Here is a 13,893-nt window from a genome sequence, read left to right as displayed (position 1 = left end):
AATATAAGAACTTTATTTGAGGGTCTTTTTTGGACAAAGCTCTTCTGAACCTCAGAAGGTATCTCAGCTACTTGCATCTTATAAGGCAGAACTCTTATAAGACTGAAGTCTGATACCTTGCCATTAAGGGTTATATGAGGAAAAACAGTCATATATCTCCCAGAACTTCCTGAATCTCCAAATGTATTATATCTAGATCATTTTGATATAGAAATCCAAAACTTAATGATTTCCTTTCTGCCAAATCATTTCAAAGGGTTACAGGTTCTTCTCCTGTGCTGAGTGAGACTGAAGGATCAGGAACAGGGAATCATGGCCCAAGCTTACCCCCACTCCACTGATTCTGTTTAGGAGATACTGAATGAGCAGGGGAGGGTTCCTTGCTTTTCTTTCCCCAACTCCTTAAATAGTCACGTTTTGCTTTCCAGTTACAATACCTGTGTGGAAAATTGCTCTTGGTTACAGAATAGAAACAGCTAGTTAGGAGGGAATCACAGAGAAAGAGGGTGGTAACAGGACAGGAAATTTCTTTCTAATAGTAAGCAACTAAGTAAAAGTTGTGGGTTCGCTGGAAGGGAATTCTTGGTTTAGGAAGCTCTCTACAGCCCAAGGACCACCAATGCACTTGTGTAAAAGCAAATCAAGACCAGCATATGTCTGATTGTATGTTTAAGCAAAGTATATTCTTCAGAAAGTTTATTAAAATTTCAGGTGATGGTCTGTTTTGCTCTGATTAATTGAGTCAAGATTAAACAATAGACAGATAAAGGCTAAAATTTAATGAGTGGATGTATGAAATTTCTTTTTATCTTCAAATTATGTAACTTCTTAAAATTCATCAAGGCTTAACAATATTTTTGTTAGTCACTTTGATAGTCACTACTTAGTGACCACCAATTTTTTTTTAACTGACTCATGGTTATATATAGGGATCATAGATATAATGACAGAATAATAGTAGAAAACCAAATGGTTTTCTATCAAAGTCATAGAAATCTAAAAGTAAGAAAAAAAGGGATAATATAGAATTTAACAAAATGTTGGAGAAATTTAGAGCTAAAAGACCGTCTGATAAAAAAAGATATCTTCTGAATGGAATCAATAGAGAGTATACATGTTGTTTGTCACTACATGTTATGCATGGCTTATCACTGCAATTAAAGATTAACTGTGTATGGGGAGTAAAGAAATTAGAAATAAACAAAAAGCAGAACTTTTTAAAGTGTATCTTTTACAGACTATACTCAATAAAGATAGAAACCAATTCAGGGAGCACAAACAAAAGACAGACTTAAATGGAAACTTAATAATTAAATCCTAATTAATGTATGTGTCAAAAATCTAAGAAAAAAAGAATAGAATCCAAGTGTAAATAACAAGTCTCCATGGGGCTAGCCTTATAATCTCTAACCAAACATTTCCCAAAATAATTTCCCACTTAAATATTTTGGGGATTAAAACAAAGTGCTGGAATCTAAAAGTTTGGAACTGACCATATGGAATACTTCTGGGATTAAAAAAGGTCTATACTCAAAGCCATGTTTTTGATACAGCTGTGAGATAATAGGTAAAGTCATTTAACCTTAAATTGTCCCAGTTAATTCTATTAAACTAAGTTATAGAGGAGTTCCTAGGGAAGAGCTGCTAACCTATAGTCATTCCTACATTGATGAAACCACAGATCTCTATCCCCAAATTTGTCTCATATGTGTCCTAAGGTCCTTTAGCGAGAGATGGTGTAGTAGACACAGCACTGGGCATGGAACTGGGAAGACTTGAGTTGAAACCTGGCCTGATGCTAGTTGTATGACTTTGGGTACATCATTTAACTTCTATCTGCCTCAGTTTCTTCAACTGCAAAATGGACATGATGACAATAACACTTTTCTTCCTCTTCCTCCTCCTCTTTTTTTTCTTTTCTTCTTCCTCTTTCTCTTCCTCCCCTTTTCTTCTTCTTCATCATCATCATCATCATCATCATCATCATCATCATGCAGGAAAAATTTATTTTACCTTCTTGCAAGAATGGATGCCTAGGTTAGTAGAGCACCTACTTTCCATGGTTATTTTGAGGATCAAGCTATATGATAAATGTAAAAATGCTTAGTGCAGTGTGTGACATATAATAATAACTTAATGTTTGTTTTCTTCCTTTCTTTGGATCTTATTACCTGACCTGCTTCTATCTCATTTGTCATTGAATCTACTGTTGAATCTTAAGGATGCCTGGGTCTTGTCATATGCTCTGCAGTTGAACTTTCTTTTCACGAGACATCTTTATGTGCTGTCATGTATCCTCAGCATTTAGTATAATACTGGATACATCATAAAGGCTTAATGAACACTTTTTCATTTATTCAAACTGAAGCAAAAAAAAAATCCCATCTCCTCACTTAAGAGTGATCACTAGCCTATGCTCATAATTATTTGTCAGTGTTTTGAATAGGGCAGTGGCAGGCATAAAAAGAATAGGATGAAAAGTATTTGTGCCATATTTTTTGCAGCTGTTTTAGTCATGTCTGGTTCTTTATGACCCTGTTTGGGTTTCTTAGCAAAGATACTGCAGCAGTTTACCATTTTCTTTGTCACCTTATTTTACAGATGAGGAAACTGAGGCAATCAGGGTGAAGTGTCTTGAAACCAGATTTGACTTCAGAAAAATGAGTCTTCCCTATTCCAGACGTAGCACACTGGGCACTATGGCTCCACTTGGTTGTCCTAGGTGTAACACAGGCACATCTGAAAAGGATGTCTAAAAAATTATCCAAAAAAAGACACAACTTTATAACCATTCTAAGAGATAGAAAAAGGAAAAAAAAACAAGCAAACACTGAATTTAAACATCAGATTGACTGTCTCTGACTAGCCTTGGAGCCTTTAGATAAATCTCCTTTCCTCTCTGATCCTCAATTTTCCCATCTCTAAAACAAGGGAACTGAATTTGGTTCCATTCTAAGCTTTATGATACTAAAAGAGATACTTACTTTTTCCAGAAATACATAATAATAGGGAAAATTGTCATGACAGAACTGTGGAAGACAGAGCGATCCAGGTGCCCATCTATAATTGCATTGTAGATGGTGTCCTTGATGGCTTCAGAAATATTCACCTGCCCAAAGCAAAGGAAGTTGATGTCACTGCTGGGTGAGCCATAATCTGATGCCCACCTCTAAAGAACAAAGTACTATTCTGCTTTCTCTAGAGGCCAGCTTCTTAAACTATGATTTGCGACTCCTTATGGGGTCTCATAATTGAATATGGGGTTGTGAAATTATGATTTATTGTCAGCAAATGTTTGATTTGTATATTTATTTTATAAATCTATACATTTCCTGGGAGAAAAGGGATCACCTCCTTTTTTGCTATCAGAAATTCTGAGACTAGAAGCCAATCTGGTATAATAAAGCAAGGGTTGAACATGTCTGCTCTTACCCGTAATTTGGGAGGAATATCAGATGCGAGGAAGAGTTTATAGATAATATTTCCTTTGGCTTTCATCAGTGCAACATCATTTTCATTAAAAACCTTGTTAACTTGCAGTACTAAGGCTGAAGAGACCAGGTCATTGAATCTGAAATAAGAATGTTAAGTGGGATACCAAAAAAGATAAAACTGGAGCACTGGAAGCAGAAGACACCAGGTCCAAGCATTCTTTTGACATAATGATGAACTCTCACCTTTGGGTTAACTGTCAGCAAAATTGAGAAGTCAGTATGGTTCACTGTCAGGAGTCCAAGTCTCCATTTTTCTGTGTCTTTATGTCTACCCTCCCAGAAACTCCACATATTTTTGTTTTCTTCTTTTCCATACCAAAATCTTCCCTTGAAGGGATCTGCCATTCATTAAAGATAATTTCTAACTTGCTGTGGATTAGTTTTAAGTCAAAATATTCTCTCTCCTGGAGGTTTTTGCATTGTATACTTTATAACAGTAGAGTGGAAGTTGGAGTAACATGTTCAGTGAATTTTTTGCCACCATAAACAGTTTGAAGTAGTGCTTTTTGAATTTAGAAGGAGTTTCCTTGCATCTTCTTGAATAAAAAGTTTGCATCAGAAGATCAATTATAGCTATTATGTTCTATGATATCAAAGTAGTGGTGGCTTGAAGTATATATTGACTTTTTAAAAGTTTGCACAGGTGGTATTTTGCATTAAAATATGGTGGAAAGAAAACTGAACTTGGCATTAGAATATCTTTACTTAATTTCAAGCTTTCCCACTTATCAGCTACATGACTTTGATCAAGAAATTTATCCTTCTGGACTTCAGTCTCCTCCTCCCTAGCATGAAAAGATTGAACTTATAGTTCAGTTGTTTAAAGTCATGTATGACTCTTCATGGTTCCATTTGGGGTTTTCTTGGTAAAGATCCTGGAATGGTTTGCCATTTCCTTCTCCTTCTCATTTTACAGTTGAGGAAACTGAGGCAAACAGGGTGAAGTCAATTTGTCCAGGGTCACACAGCTAGTAAGTACCTGAGGCCAGATTTGAACTCAGGTTTCCTTGACCCAGGCTCAGTGCCTTATTTGCAACGTCTAGCTGCCCTAAAAGATAGGAATATATGCTCTCTAATTTCTGCTGTAATCATCCATGGTTCACAGCAGAATGATAATGATGATAAATATTTCATTTTAAATATATTTTAAATATTTTAAAATAGATTTTATTATTTCACTTATTATTTCATTTATTAAATATATTTTATTATTTCATTTTAAATTTTTACAATGTGTCATTTGGTCTTTAAAATAGCCCTGGGAGGTAAGTGTGGAAATTGAGGCTGAGATATAACCTCAAAAAGTAACACAACCTTTACATGGCATAAGCAAAATACAAATTCAGCACTTCATAACTCCAAGTTCAATTTTTGTACTATGCTTTCTGGCTAATCATCATTTTGAATTGTCACATTTGACAAGAATGTCTCCTAAATATTCTTCCTTAATACATTGTATCCCTAAAGAATTTGTCAATAGTTTCTCTTCCTGTAAAATGAGCTGGAGAGGGTAATGGCAAATCACTCCAGTATCTCTCCCAAGAAAACCACAGATGGGGGTCATAGAACCTCAGACACAAGAGAGAGAAATCAATAGTAGCAAAAATACTCATGAAGGGTGAAAAACTTCCAAAGACCCAAAGAATGAATCTCTAATAGTGAAAATGTCAGGAGTTATGATGGATTTTGAGCAGGGACCAATCTATCACCCCCCCCAAAAAAAATTGTATTTATAGAAAGCCTTGGCCAAGAGGAAAGATGAACATCAAGAAGAGAGGACAAGAAGAAAGAGGGGAGGGGTTGTCAACTTACTTCTCTATTTCGAAAAAGTAATTTAAGTCATTGACCAGAAAGTTGATGATGACCATTTTATGGCCAAGAATACGGCGCTTTACAAATACGACATCTTCCAGGTCGACATCTAAAGCAGTCTTTTGTGGGGGAGGAGTGCCTGTGGTACTTTTGGGTAGTCCTGATATAACAATATCTGAAAAAGAGAGAGAGAGTTAGAGTTAACACTTTTTTGCCCAAGATTTTCATGGTCCTGAGGACCATAGTGAACATCAAAAGTCAAGGGAAAAACTCCAGAGCAAAGATGCTAAACATTATGTGACTCATAACACTTCTGAATCAGGACTGAACCACTTAAACTGTAATTGGGAAATATTTAATAAAATACTATAAAATCTGGTTAGTTAATTGGTGATTTTCTCAGTCAATTTGTGGTCCAAAGGGATCCTTAAGAAAAGTTTGGAGGTCTCCATTTCTACTTGAGTATGCACCCCTTATGCAGACCTTGGGTCTATTCAGTAACCAATCTCTTAGGCTGAGGATTTAACACTTAGGACCCAAAGAGTTCACAAGTTAGTCATCTCAGGGTAGGGCTTTAGATTAATAGCATAACTATTCTGCATCCCACAGCTTCTTTCTCCTCAGACTGTATATGAATCCTGAGTATTGTAGCTGAAGCTGGAGCCATCTGCATGTAATTGAGAATAATAATAAACTGACATTGATTTAAAGTTTACAAGTATTTTACATACATTATCTCACTGGATCCTCACTAACAACCTCATAAGATATTATCTCCATTTTATAGATGAGGAAACAGAGGCTTAGAATGGTTACATGACTTACCTATGATCACATAGCCAATAAATTGATAGAATTTGAACCCAGATGTTCCTAGTTTAAAGTTCAACCTTCTTGCTTACTAATGCCTCTGATGCAAATACTATAATAATATATACCTATAATTATATCTATGTCTGTATCCATCTCTGCCTCTGTTTCTGTCTCTGTCTACCTCTATTGCTGTTATTCTCTGTCTGTCTCTTGTTCTGGATCTCCTCAAAGGTAGCTAAACTCAGATTAAAGACAATGATTATGATAAGGTTCTGGAGGACAGATGAGGAAAACACAGCCCCCTCCCTCAGCAGAAACTAAGATAAGGTGATAAGAGTGATATATGTTGTCACATAAAGTCACTGTATCGATTTTGTTTGACTATTTTCTTCTAGTGAAACACTTAGAAAATGCTTAATTTAAATGCACACACAAAGCATCAATAAAACTTTTAAAAGTGTAATTAGCTTGCTAATGTTATATTAAAATTATGAGACAATCTGTCTCCTATTATTATTGTTGTTATATTATTGAATAGAGTAAAGCAGGAAACATAAGTAGGAAATTAGATAATAAAGGAAAAAATTATGATTAAGGGAGGGCAGAGAGGTTTGTTTTAGATATTTGTTACTCCAAAAGATTGTTCCAAGTCTCATCCTCTCCTCAACAAGAGCTGAGATTTTCAAAGTACTAAAAGTTTACAAAGTACTTTCCACACATTCATTGTCCCAATAATGAACTTGTGGAATAGATGCTATAGGAGTTATGAGGTTCAAGGACTTTTATGTGACTTTTCTTGTAGTAATAAGGCGGCAGTTTTTGAATTTGTGAGTTAATGTATTCCAGTCCAGAGCCCTTTCTGATTCACAGCAACATGTATTTACTTATCTATGTACATTGTACTTGTTACCAGTAGAGTGTAAATTCCCTGAGGGCAGCGATTGTTTCATTTTATTTAGAATTTTTGTCATTTGTGAATTGCATATAAATATTGGAGGTGCTTGATGGATGAATGAATAAAAAAGAATATAATCTGGAAGAAATTAGTGAAAATTAAGGGGGAGGAAATATATGGTAGGCTATGGGCATCTGAAGAGATGTTTGTGGCTCTGGAGGTTTATGATTCTGCTTCTGGAAGAAGCCATGGGGGAAGGCTTTGAGAGTGTCTAGTGAAACTCAGAAAAGCTGAGCTTTGCTACCAAATTCTGACAATGCAACTGGCTCCTAGAGGATACTGGAAAAGAAAAAGAATTCTGCTCTTTGGGGGATTGGAAAAGAAACTCTCCTAGACCTCCCTAATTTGTACCTTCTCCTAGGACTTCATAATTAGGAGAATTCTGGGAACTTTCTTGCCCCATAACCTAAACTGTATCTACAGAGTGACAGGTGAAAACTGAAGCAGACCTGGTATTGTCCTAGAGCTTTCTCCTCTAGAAGAACTCGGCTCTAGAGACCCAAGTTTGAATGCAAACTGCTGCTTCTTACCTATTTGACCCTATGCCAGCCACTTGATTTCCTTGCTTGTAAAATGAAGGATTGGACTAGATGTCCCTTTCACCTTCAAATTCTGTGATACTTAAGACTGTTGCTACACTCTGTGTCCTCTCTAGCAGAGTGTGGTGGTTGCCACATGGCAACAAGAGAAGAGTTTCTGAAGGGCAGTGATACTTACTTTCCTTATAATTAGTCATTTCCTTCCGTAGAAAGTCCTCAAACTGGCGACGGCTTTCTGGTTTCTTCATTTCCCTTCGAAATTTGCAGATACTCCTAATAATGGCACTAAGGTAGATCCATACCCTTTTCTGTGGAGAGATACAGTAGTGTTGTAAGCAAAAGTGACCCTATACAGAACCTACCAGTCTGGGAGAGTGGGAAGGAAATGAAGATGGGAGATCAGTGAACAAAGCAACAGAGAAAGTCACTTGAATCACAGAACAGCTGAGCTGGACAGTGGTGGCCATTTCTTTTCTTGCCCATCCCACCTTTCATCCCCCTTTTATGGGTGATCAAAAACTGGGTCCTGCATAGGTAAATTGACTAGCCCAAGAATGCACTGCCAAGCAAAGGAAAAAGGAGAAAAGAAACAGGCTTTCTTTGGACTCATTGACTTTTGCAGGGCTTGGGATTCATGGGCTCATGTGTGATGGGAGCCAGAGCCTGAAAATGTGACCTCAAGTCTTATAGTTAATGTAAACTACCTGGATAAATGTAAACAGCAAAGGAAGCTCTATCTCATGGGAACACTTGCACGGGATCCTGGGCCATTCCTGGCTCTATGCCTTCTGTGTTCTGTTTCTATAACACTTGACCTGGCCTAAGGGTGGTCTGTGTCTGATCCATGCTTTATTCTCTCCCCATCCAGGATGACTATCCTCTTATGAGTTAATTCCTTCAAACAATCCAATTAGCCAACCAAAGCCTAGTAAATGTACACATGTAGTCCATGCTGGTGTGGACCACCCTTCTTTCTTTGCTATCTCGATATTTTCTCAGAGGGTCTACCGCTCTCCATTTGACATAATCAGGGCAGACATTTCCTTTGAACAGATCTCATGTCTTTACAACCCAATCCTTATATTCAGAAAGGCCTTCATTTATGAATTCTACACACCAGCTTGACACACCAAGGTTGAAACATGGCCTAGTTTTTTATCTTGCTCACTGACCTTCCTGAGCCCTAAGTTAATGGTCTTTGTTTCCTTTTTCAGGATTTTCTGTGGTATTTCAACTTCTGGAATTTGAATGTGAAGGCGATGTGGGAACATGTCTTGGTAAGTTTTGAACCTGCCAGTGAGAGACAGAGGGTATTAAACATATTTGGAAAAACAGACTTCTCAGACACAAAGGTTCTAGATAAACTGTTAGAGTAATTCCTGAATCCTGAGGCAGCCATGGCCTTATGTATTTACTAAGTATTTTGCCCTTTAAGCTTTGCTTTTCTCTCTTTTTGCTTTCTTTTTTTCCTCTTAAATTGAAGTATATCTGGGAGGATGGCACAGTTTTCATGAGCTGATGAGATGGACCTGAAGTTGTGGTAACTATTATTTTTGGATAGTTGATACAGATCCAAGAAAAACTAACCAGGAGACCTTGCCTTATTTGTTACACAGAATCCCTTTTTTGGCATTTAAAACCCTTCACCACTTGGTCCTAGCCCACATTCCAAATTTTAACATGCTATTCATTCATTCTCCTGCATGCACACTACAATGCATCCAGGCTAACTAGTTTCCTTATTATTATTTATGCCTAACATGTCACTTTGCACTTTAATGCCTTTTTATGGGCTTTCCCCCAAGCCTAGACCCTTTGTCTCTTACCACTTCTAGCTTCCTTCAAGGCTCAGCTCAAGGACCATGTTCCACATGAAGTCTTTCTTGATCCCTACTCCCCCCTCTACAGTTTTCTTTCTACACTATCAATCACATTGTACCAATTTTATCTTTTTATATCTCCACACTCTCCCCCAGCTCGTCTGTAGGGCAGGGGACAGTTTCATTCTTGTCTCTGTATCCCCAGAATATGGCATTATATCACATCTGGGATATACAAAGAATGAAATAAAAGATTGTTGATTAGTTGATGGAACTAAAGCTACAATCATATAATACTAAGCCATCCATGATTATTTTCTTTTTAAAAAATATCGCTGGCTATTTTATCAAATCCAAATGTATCCAATTTCAATTTTATCAGTTTCATGAAAATGAATATATTTTCATGATGAGTCAAGTGGAGTTGGGCAGCATCTAAAGTTCAGCCACATAAGCAGAAATGTCATGGAATAGATTCTACTGTCAGTTTAATTGATATGTGATAGTAATTAGATTTTTTTTTAATCCAAGAGAACCAAATATTAAGGTTGGCAACTCTCTGGGATCAGGGGAGCCATGTTTGATTCAAAAAATCCTAAGTATATAGTATGTATATAGGATGTATATAAAGGTATATAAGATGTAATGTTAATATACACACAATTCTGGGATGGATGTCACTTCCTTACATGAGCTAGTGCTGTACTAAGAGATATTCCATGTAATCTGATGCCTCAGAATGAGATAATTCTGGGCAACAAACCTTTGTTGTTATATTCCCTTAGTTATGAGACTTTCTGGCTTAGCTATAACATAGACTGGGTCTTTGAGATGAGGAAAGTGAACAGCATTGAGGGAAAAAATCCTATATCTATGCTAACAATGCCGAAGACTCTGAAGACAACATTCTAGTTTGATATATAAGTTCTTCATCTTATGATAATGTGATACTCCTCAGTGATTTGAGAATAAAGGAATTAGCACAACAGAGAAAGCACTGCCTCTGTAACAAGGGAAAGGCAAGGAGTCTGGCCCTGGAAGACTATGATGGTACCTGGTTTTCATTCCAGGGCGGTGTATGATTGATATATCTAAGTGGGAGAGATAACTGCAATCATTTCTGGTTTGTCAAAAAGTTCCCTTTACAATATCATTAACGTGGAGCAACACAGGTCAAGAGGAGAAAAGGAATCACAAAGGAAATGATGGGGCAGGACAGCACATATGTGGTGGCTTGGGTTCTTGATCACTTTTTCCTTTTATGTTTCTATTTGGTGTTCTGTTTAGGATCTGTTTCCTCAGTATTAATAAAAGAGAGAGAGAGAAAGACATACATGTGTGTCTAGATATATGTGTATGTAAATAAGTATGGTGTATATACTATAAATACACATAGATCCTATATATGTATATACGTATCTCTTTTTAGAATGTAAGTTTCTCAAGGACAGGGATGATCTTACTTTTGTTTTTGTATCCCTAGATTACATTGTTTGGCAAAAATTAAGTGATTAATAAATGCTTATTAATTCAGACATGTCTTATCTGTCTGCATCCTATCTTTTTAGGTCTTTGTTTTGAAACAACTTTACTCAGTGTGTGAGCATATTCTAAGGGTATAAACTCTATACACATATATCCATATGGATATGTGTGTGTGTATAAGTATAATCATTAATTGATCAGGAACATGCCCTCTTTATTTTCCCTGTATTGTTCTATTCTTTGCTAAACTATCTCAAGGTCTGAAAAAAGTTACCCATGATAAGTGTGTAGAGACCTGATATCTGATCTGCACATTCTGTGGCTATTTTAATTCTCTGAGAAATGACTGTTGAAACTGGCATCAAGACAAATAGGCAAGGAAGGATCTGAAATAATTTTTTCACCTCCTCTTGCAAAAGTCAAAAACAATGAATAGATTCTACGACTTGGTGACTTAATGAAGTCAACAAATATATGAATGTATTCCTTTAGTCTATGTTACTTACCATTTGTCATCTAGGTATTTCAGGACTTGGTTCTGGGCCTGGAGCAAGACTACTAAAGGAACACGATTCATGGAAGAGATTTCTTTGAGGATAGGAATAGTACACTGTAATATATCCTCTGTAAAGAATAAAGGAAGAGAGGGAGGAAATCAGGAAACACCATATTCTCCTCACCACTAAATACATAATTTGCTTTCTCATATGAAGCATCTTCCCTTGATCTTTGACTTTCCTAACCTTTGCTTCCGTTCAAGTCTAAATATTCCTTTTCTCTGAATCCCCTCAGTATTCACTTTGAGGTTTCTTGCTTTTTTCCTTTTAAGGAAGGGAGAAATAATGGCAAGGTTGGGATCTTTGATTTCATTAATGTAAGGAAATATCAATCTGGAAAAACCCTCCACTGATAAGAGATCAGAAACTCATCTGTGACCTGTAGGATCTTAAATGCTCGGGCCACTGAAGGTTAAGCAAATTGTCTAATGTCAAATATTATGTGTCCAATGTTGGACTTTAGGTCTTTGAAAGAAATGACTAGTAATAACCAATGATTTGGGGATCTTCCCAACACAATTCTCCCCCTAAAGTCATCATTTCAGATTTCAGTCTCTAACGGATGTTACTGATATAGAGAATTCTCTCCTCAATCTCCAATATTACATGGAACTAGATCTTATGGGAAACTCTCCCTCCCATTGTATTCTGGTCAGGCTTGGGGAGTGAGGATATAAATTCTTGAAATAGATTGTACAAGGATGGGTGATATAGAAGTAAAATTCACAAAATTGCATCCTCTGGCTTCTTATTGAAATGGGTCCACTTCTCATTGCAATTCTCTCTCTCTCTCTCTCTCTCTCTCTCTCTCTCTCTCTCTCTCTCTCTCTCTCTCTCTCTCTCTCTCGTGTCATCCTCAAGAACACCTGATTAGTTGTTGTCATTCCTTCTCAATGAAGATCAAAATGACATCATTGTGCTAGGATCATGTCAGAGTGTATTCAATTGTGGCTGATAAGAAAGAGCTTGGAATGCTCTACCACTGGTCTAACACAAAGAACCCATGTTCACATTTCATTTCAACTTTGTACACTTCGTGTTTCTTTTGAGCTACCAATTCTGCTCATAAAGCACAGGCCCCTTCTTTGATGAGCCATGCCATGTAGAGTTGTTCTATGCCAGTGTCACCCATATTGTGCAATCAATTCCAAAGTTCTTAAGAAAGACCTTGAGAGTCTCCTTGTATCACTTTTTCTGACGACCTTGTGAGGGTTTGCTCTGTGTGAGCTCTTCATAAAATGGTCTTTTAGGCAAGCATGTGTTTGGCATTTGAACAATATGACCAGCCCATTACAGGAGAGCTGAAATGTTTGGCAGTTTAGCTCAAAAAAAGATCTCAGTGTCTGGTATCTTATTCTGCCAGGTGATCTTCACAATCTTCCTGAGATAATTCAGATAGAAATGATTCAGCTTCCTGGCATGGTGCTGGTATACTGTCCAGTTTTTACAGGTACAGAAAGTTAGCACAATGGCTCCATAGACCTTCAGTTTGGTAATCAGTCTAATACTTCTCTTTTCCCATACTTTCCTTGAAAGTCTCCCAAACACTGAGCTAGCTTTGGCAATCTGTGTCTCAAACTCATTATTAATGTGGACATCCTGAAGCTATACTGTTTACCACAGGTTTTGAATGCCATTAGGCTCTTCTCTGTGGCAAAGCACTTGGTACTGATTCTATTCCAGATGAGATTTTCAAAGTGGGGGATCCATTACTCATTTTTCATGCACATTGTCATTGGTCTCTCTCTCTTAAAGCAGTGTTAGCAAGATTCTTGCCGGAGTCCTTCTTAATGGACTGATCCTTCACTAGGAAAATAGTCATCTACCTGAGAATTAGTGTGACTTCAAAAAGGGCAGAGAAAGGGTCAATATAGTATTTGCTGCCTGACAGCTTCAGGAGAAATGCTAAGAGCAAAATAGAGGTCCAACCATGATTCTTGTAGATCTGACCAAGGTGTCAGAAACACCTACTCCTCCCAAGGGTATATAAACTGTGAGCTCACCCTTGAGTCATCTTTGGTCTAAGAGAGATGATCAAATAACCATTCCTTTTATTAATAGAATGCAAACAGTATTAATAAAATGATTAATTACACAGAAATCATGTCCTCAATCTTTTAAATGCCACACTTCCTTGACACTTGGATTCTTCTATTAATCCACAGTTTCTCTCTTCAAGTCTTAACTTGAAATGGCTTTACCAAGGATGTGAGAGTATTCTAAAATTGGAAATTCTTCTAAAGTTGGGAATTGCTAGCTGCAAGGATGTAGTTTTGATCAGCTTAGCTGATAAGTCTGACTGAGATCTCTCACTAATATTTTGTCATTTAGTCAAAAAAGACAAGCCAGTTCATCAATCAGTGTCCCTTTATGACTTTTTGACACATCTGTGTTCACCCAATATGGACTAAATTTCCC

The 13,893-nt window shown here is 37.0% G+C and overlaps 1 protein-coding gene across 2 annotated transcripts in view; it reads right to left on the bottom strand.

The window, feature by feature from the left end:
* The window catches only part of RGSL1 (regulator of G protein signaling like 1), a 56,052-nt gene that overhangs the window by 17,132 nt on the left and 25,027 nt on the right, over positions 1 to 13,893 (bottom strand). For both annotated transcript variants that reach the window (XR_012489033.1, XM_074308533.1), the window contains exons 10-16: positions 11,425 to 11,542; positions 8,786 to 8,903; positions 7,792 to 7,921; positions 5,307 to 5,481; positions 3,433 to 3,571; positions 2,985 to 3,109; positions 328 to 437 (exon numbers count right to left, since the gene is read on the bottom strand). Coding sequence is in view for 1 of the 2 variants with exons in the window: in XM_074308533.1 (XP_074164634.1) it covers positions 328 to 437; positions 2,985 to 3,109; positions 3,433 to 3,571; positions 5,307 to 5,481; positions 7,792 to 7,921; positions 8,786 to 8,903; positions 11,425 to 11,542 (915 nt within the window). In the remaining variant the exon portion in view is untranslated. The remainder of the gene's footprint in view (positions 1 to 327; positions 438 to 2,984; positions 3,110 to 3,432; positions 3,572 to 5,306; positions 5,482 to 7,791; positions 7,922 to 8,785; positions 8,904 to 11,424; positions 11,543 to 13,893) is intronic.

This window comes from Sminthopsis crassicaudata, chromosome 4, assembly GCF_048593235.1.
Source record: "Sminthopsis crassicaudata isolate SCR6 chromosome 4, ASM4859323v1, whole genome shotgun sequence".
Lineage (NCBI taxonomy): Eukaryota > Metazoa > Chordata > Mammalia > Dasyuromorphia > Dasyuridae > Sminthopsis > Sminthopsis crassicaudata.
This window is presented reverse-complemented; position numbering and strand designations above follow the sequence as displayed.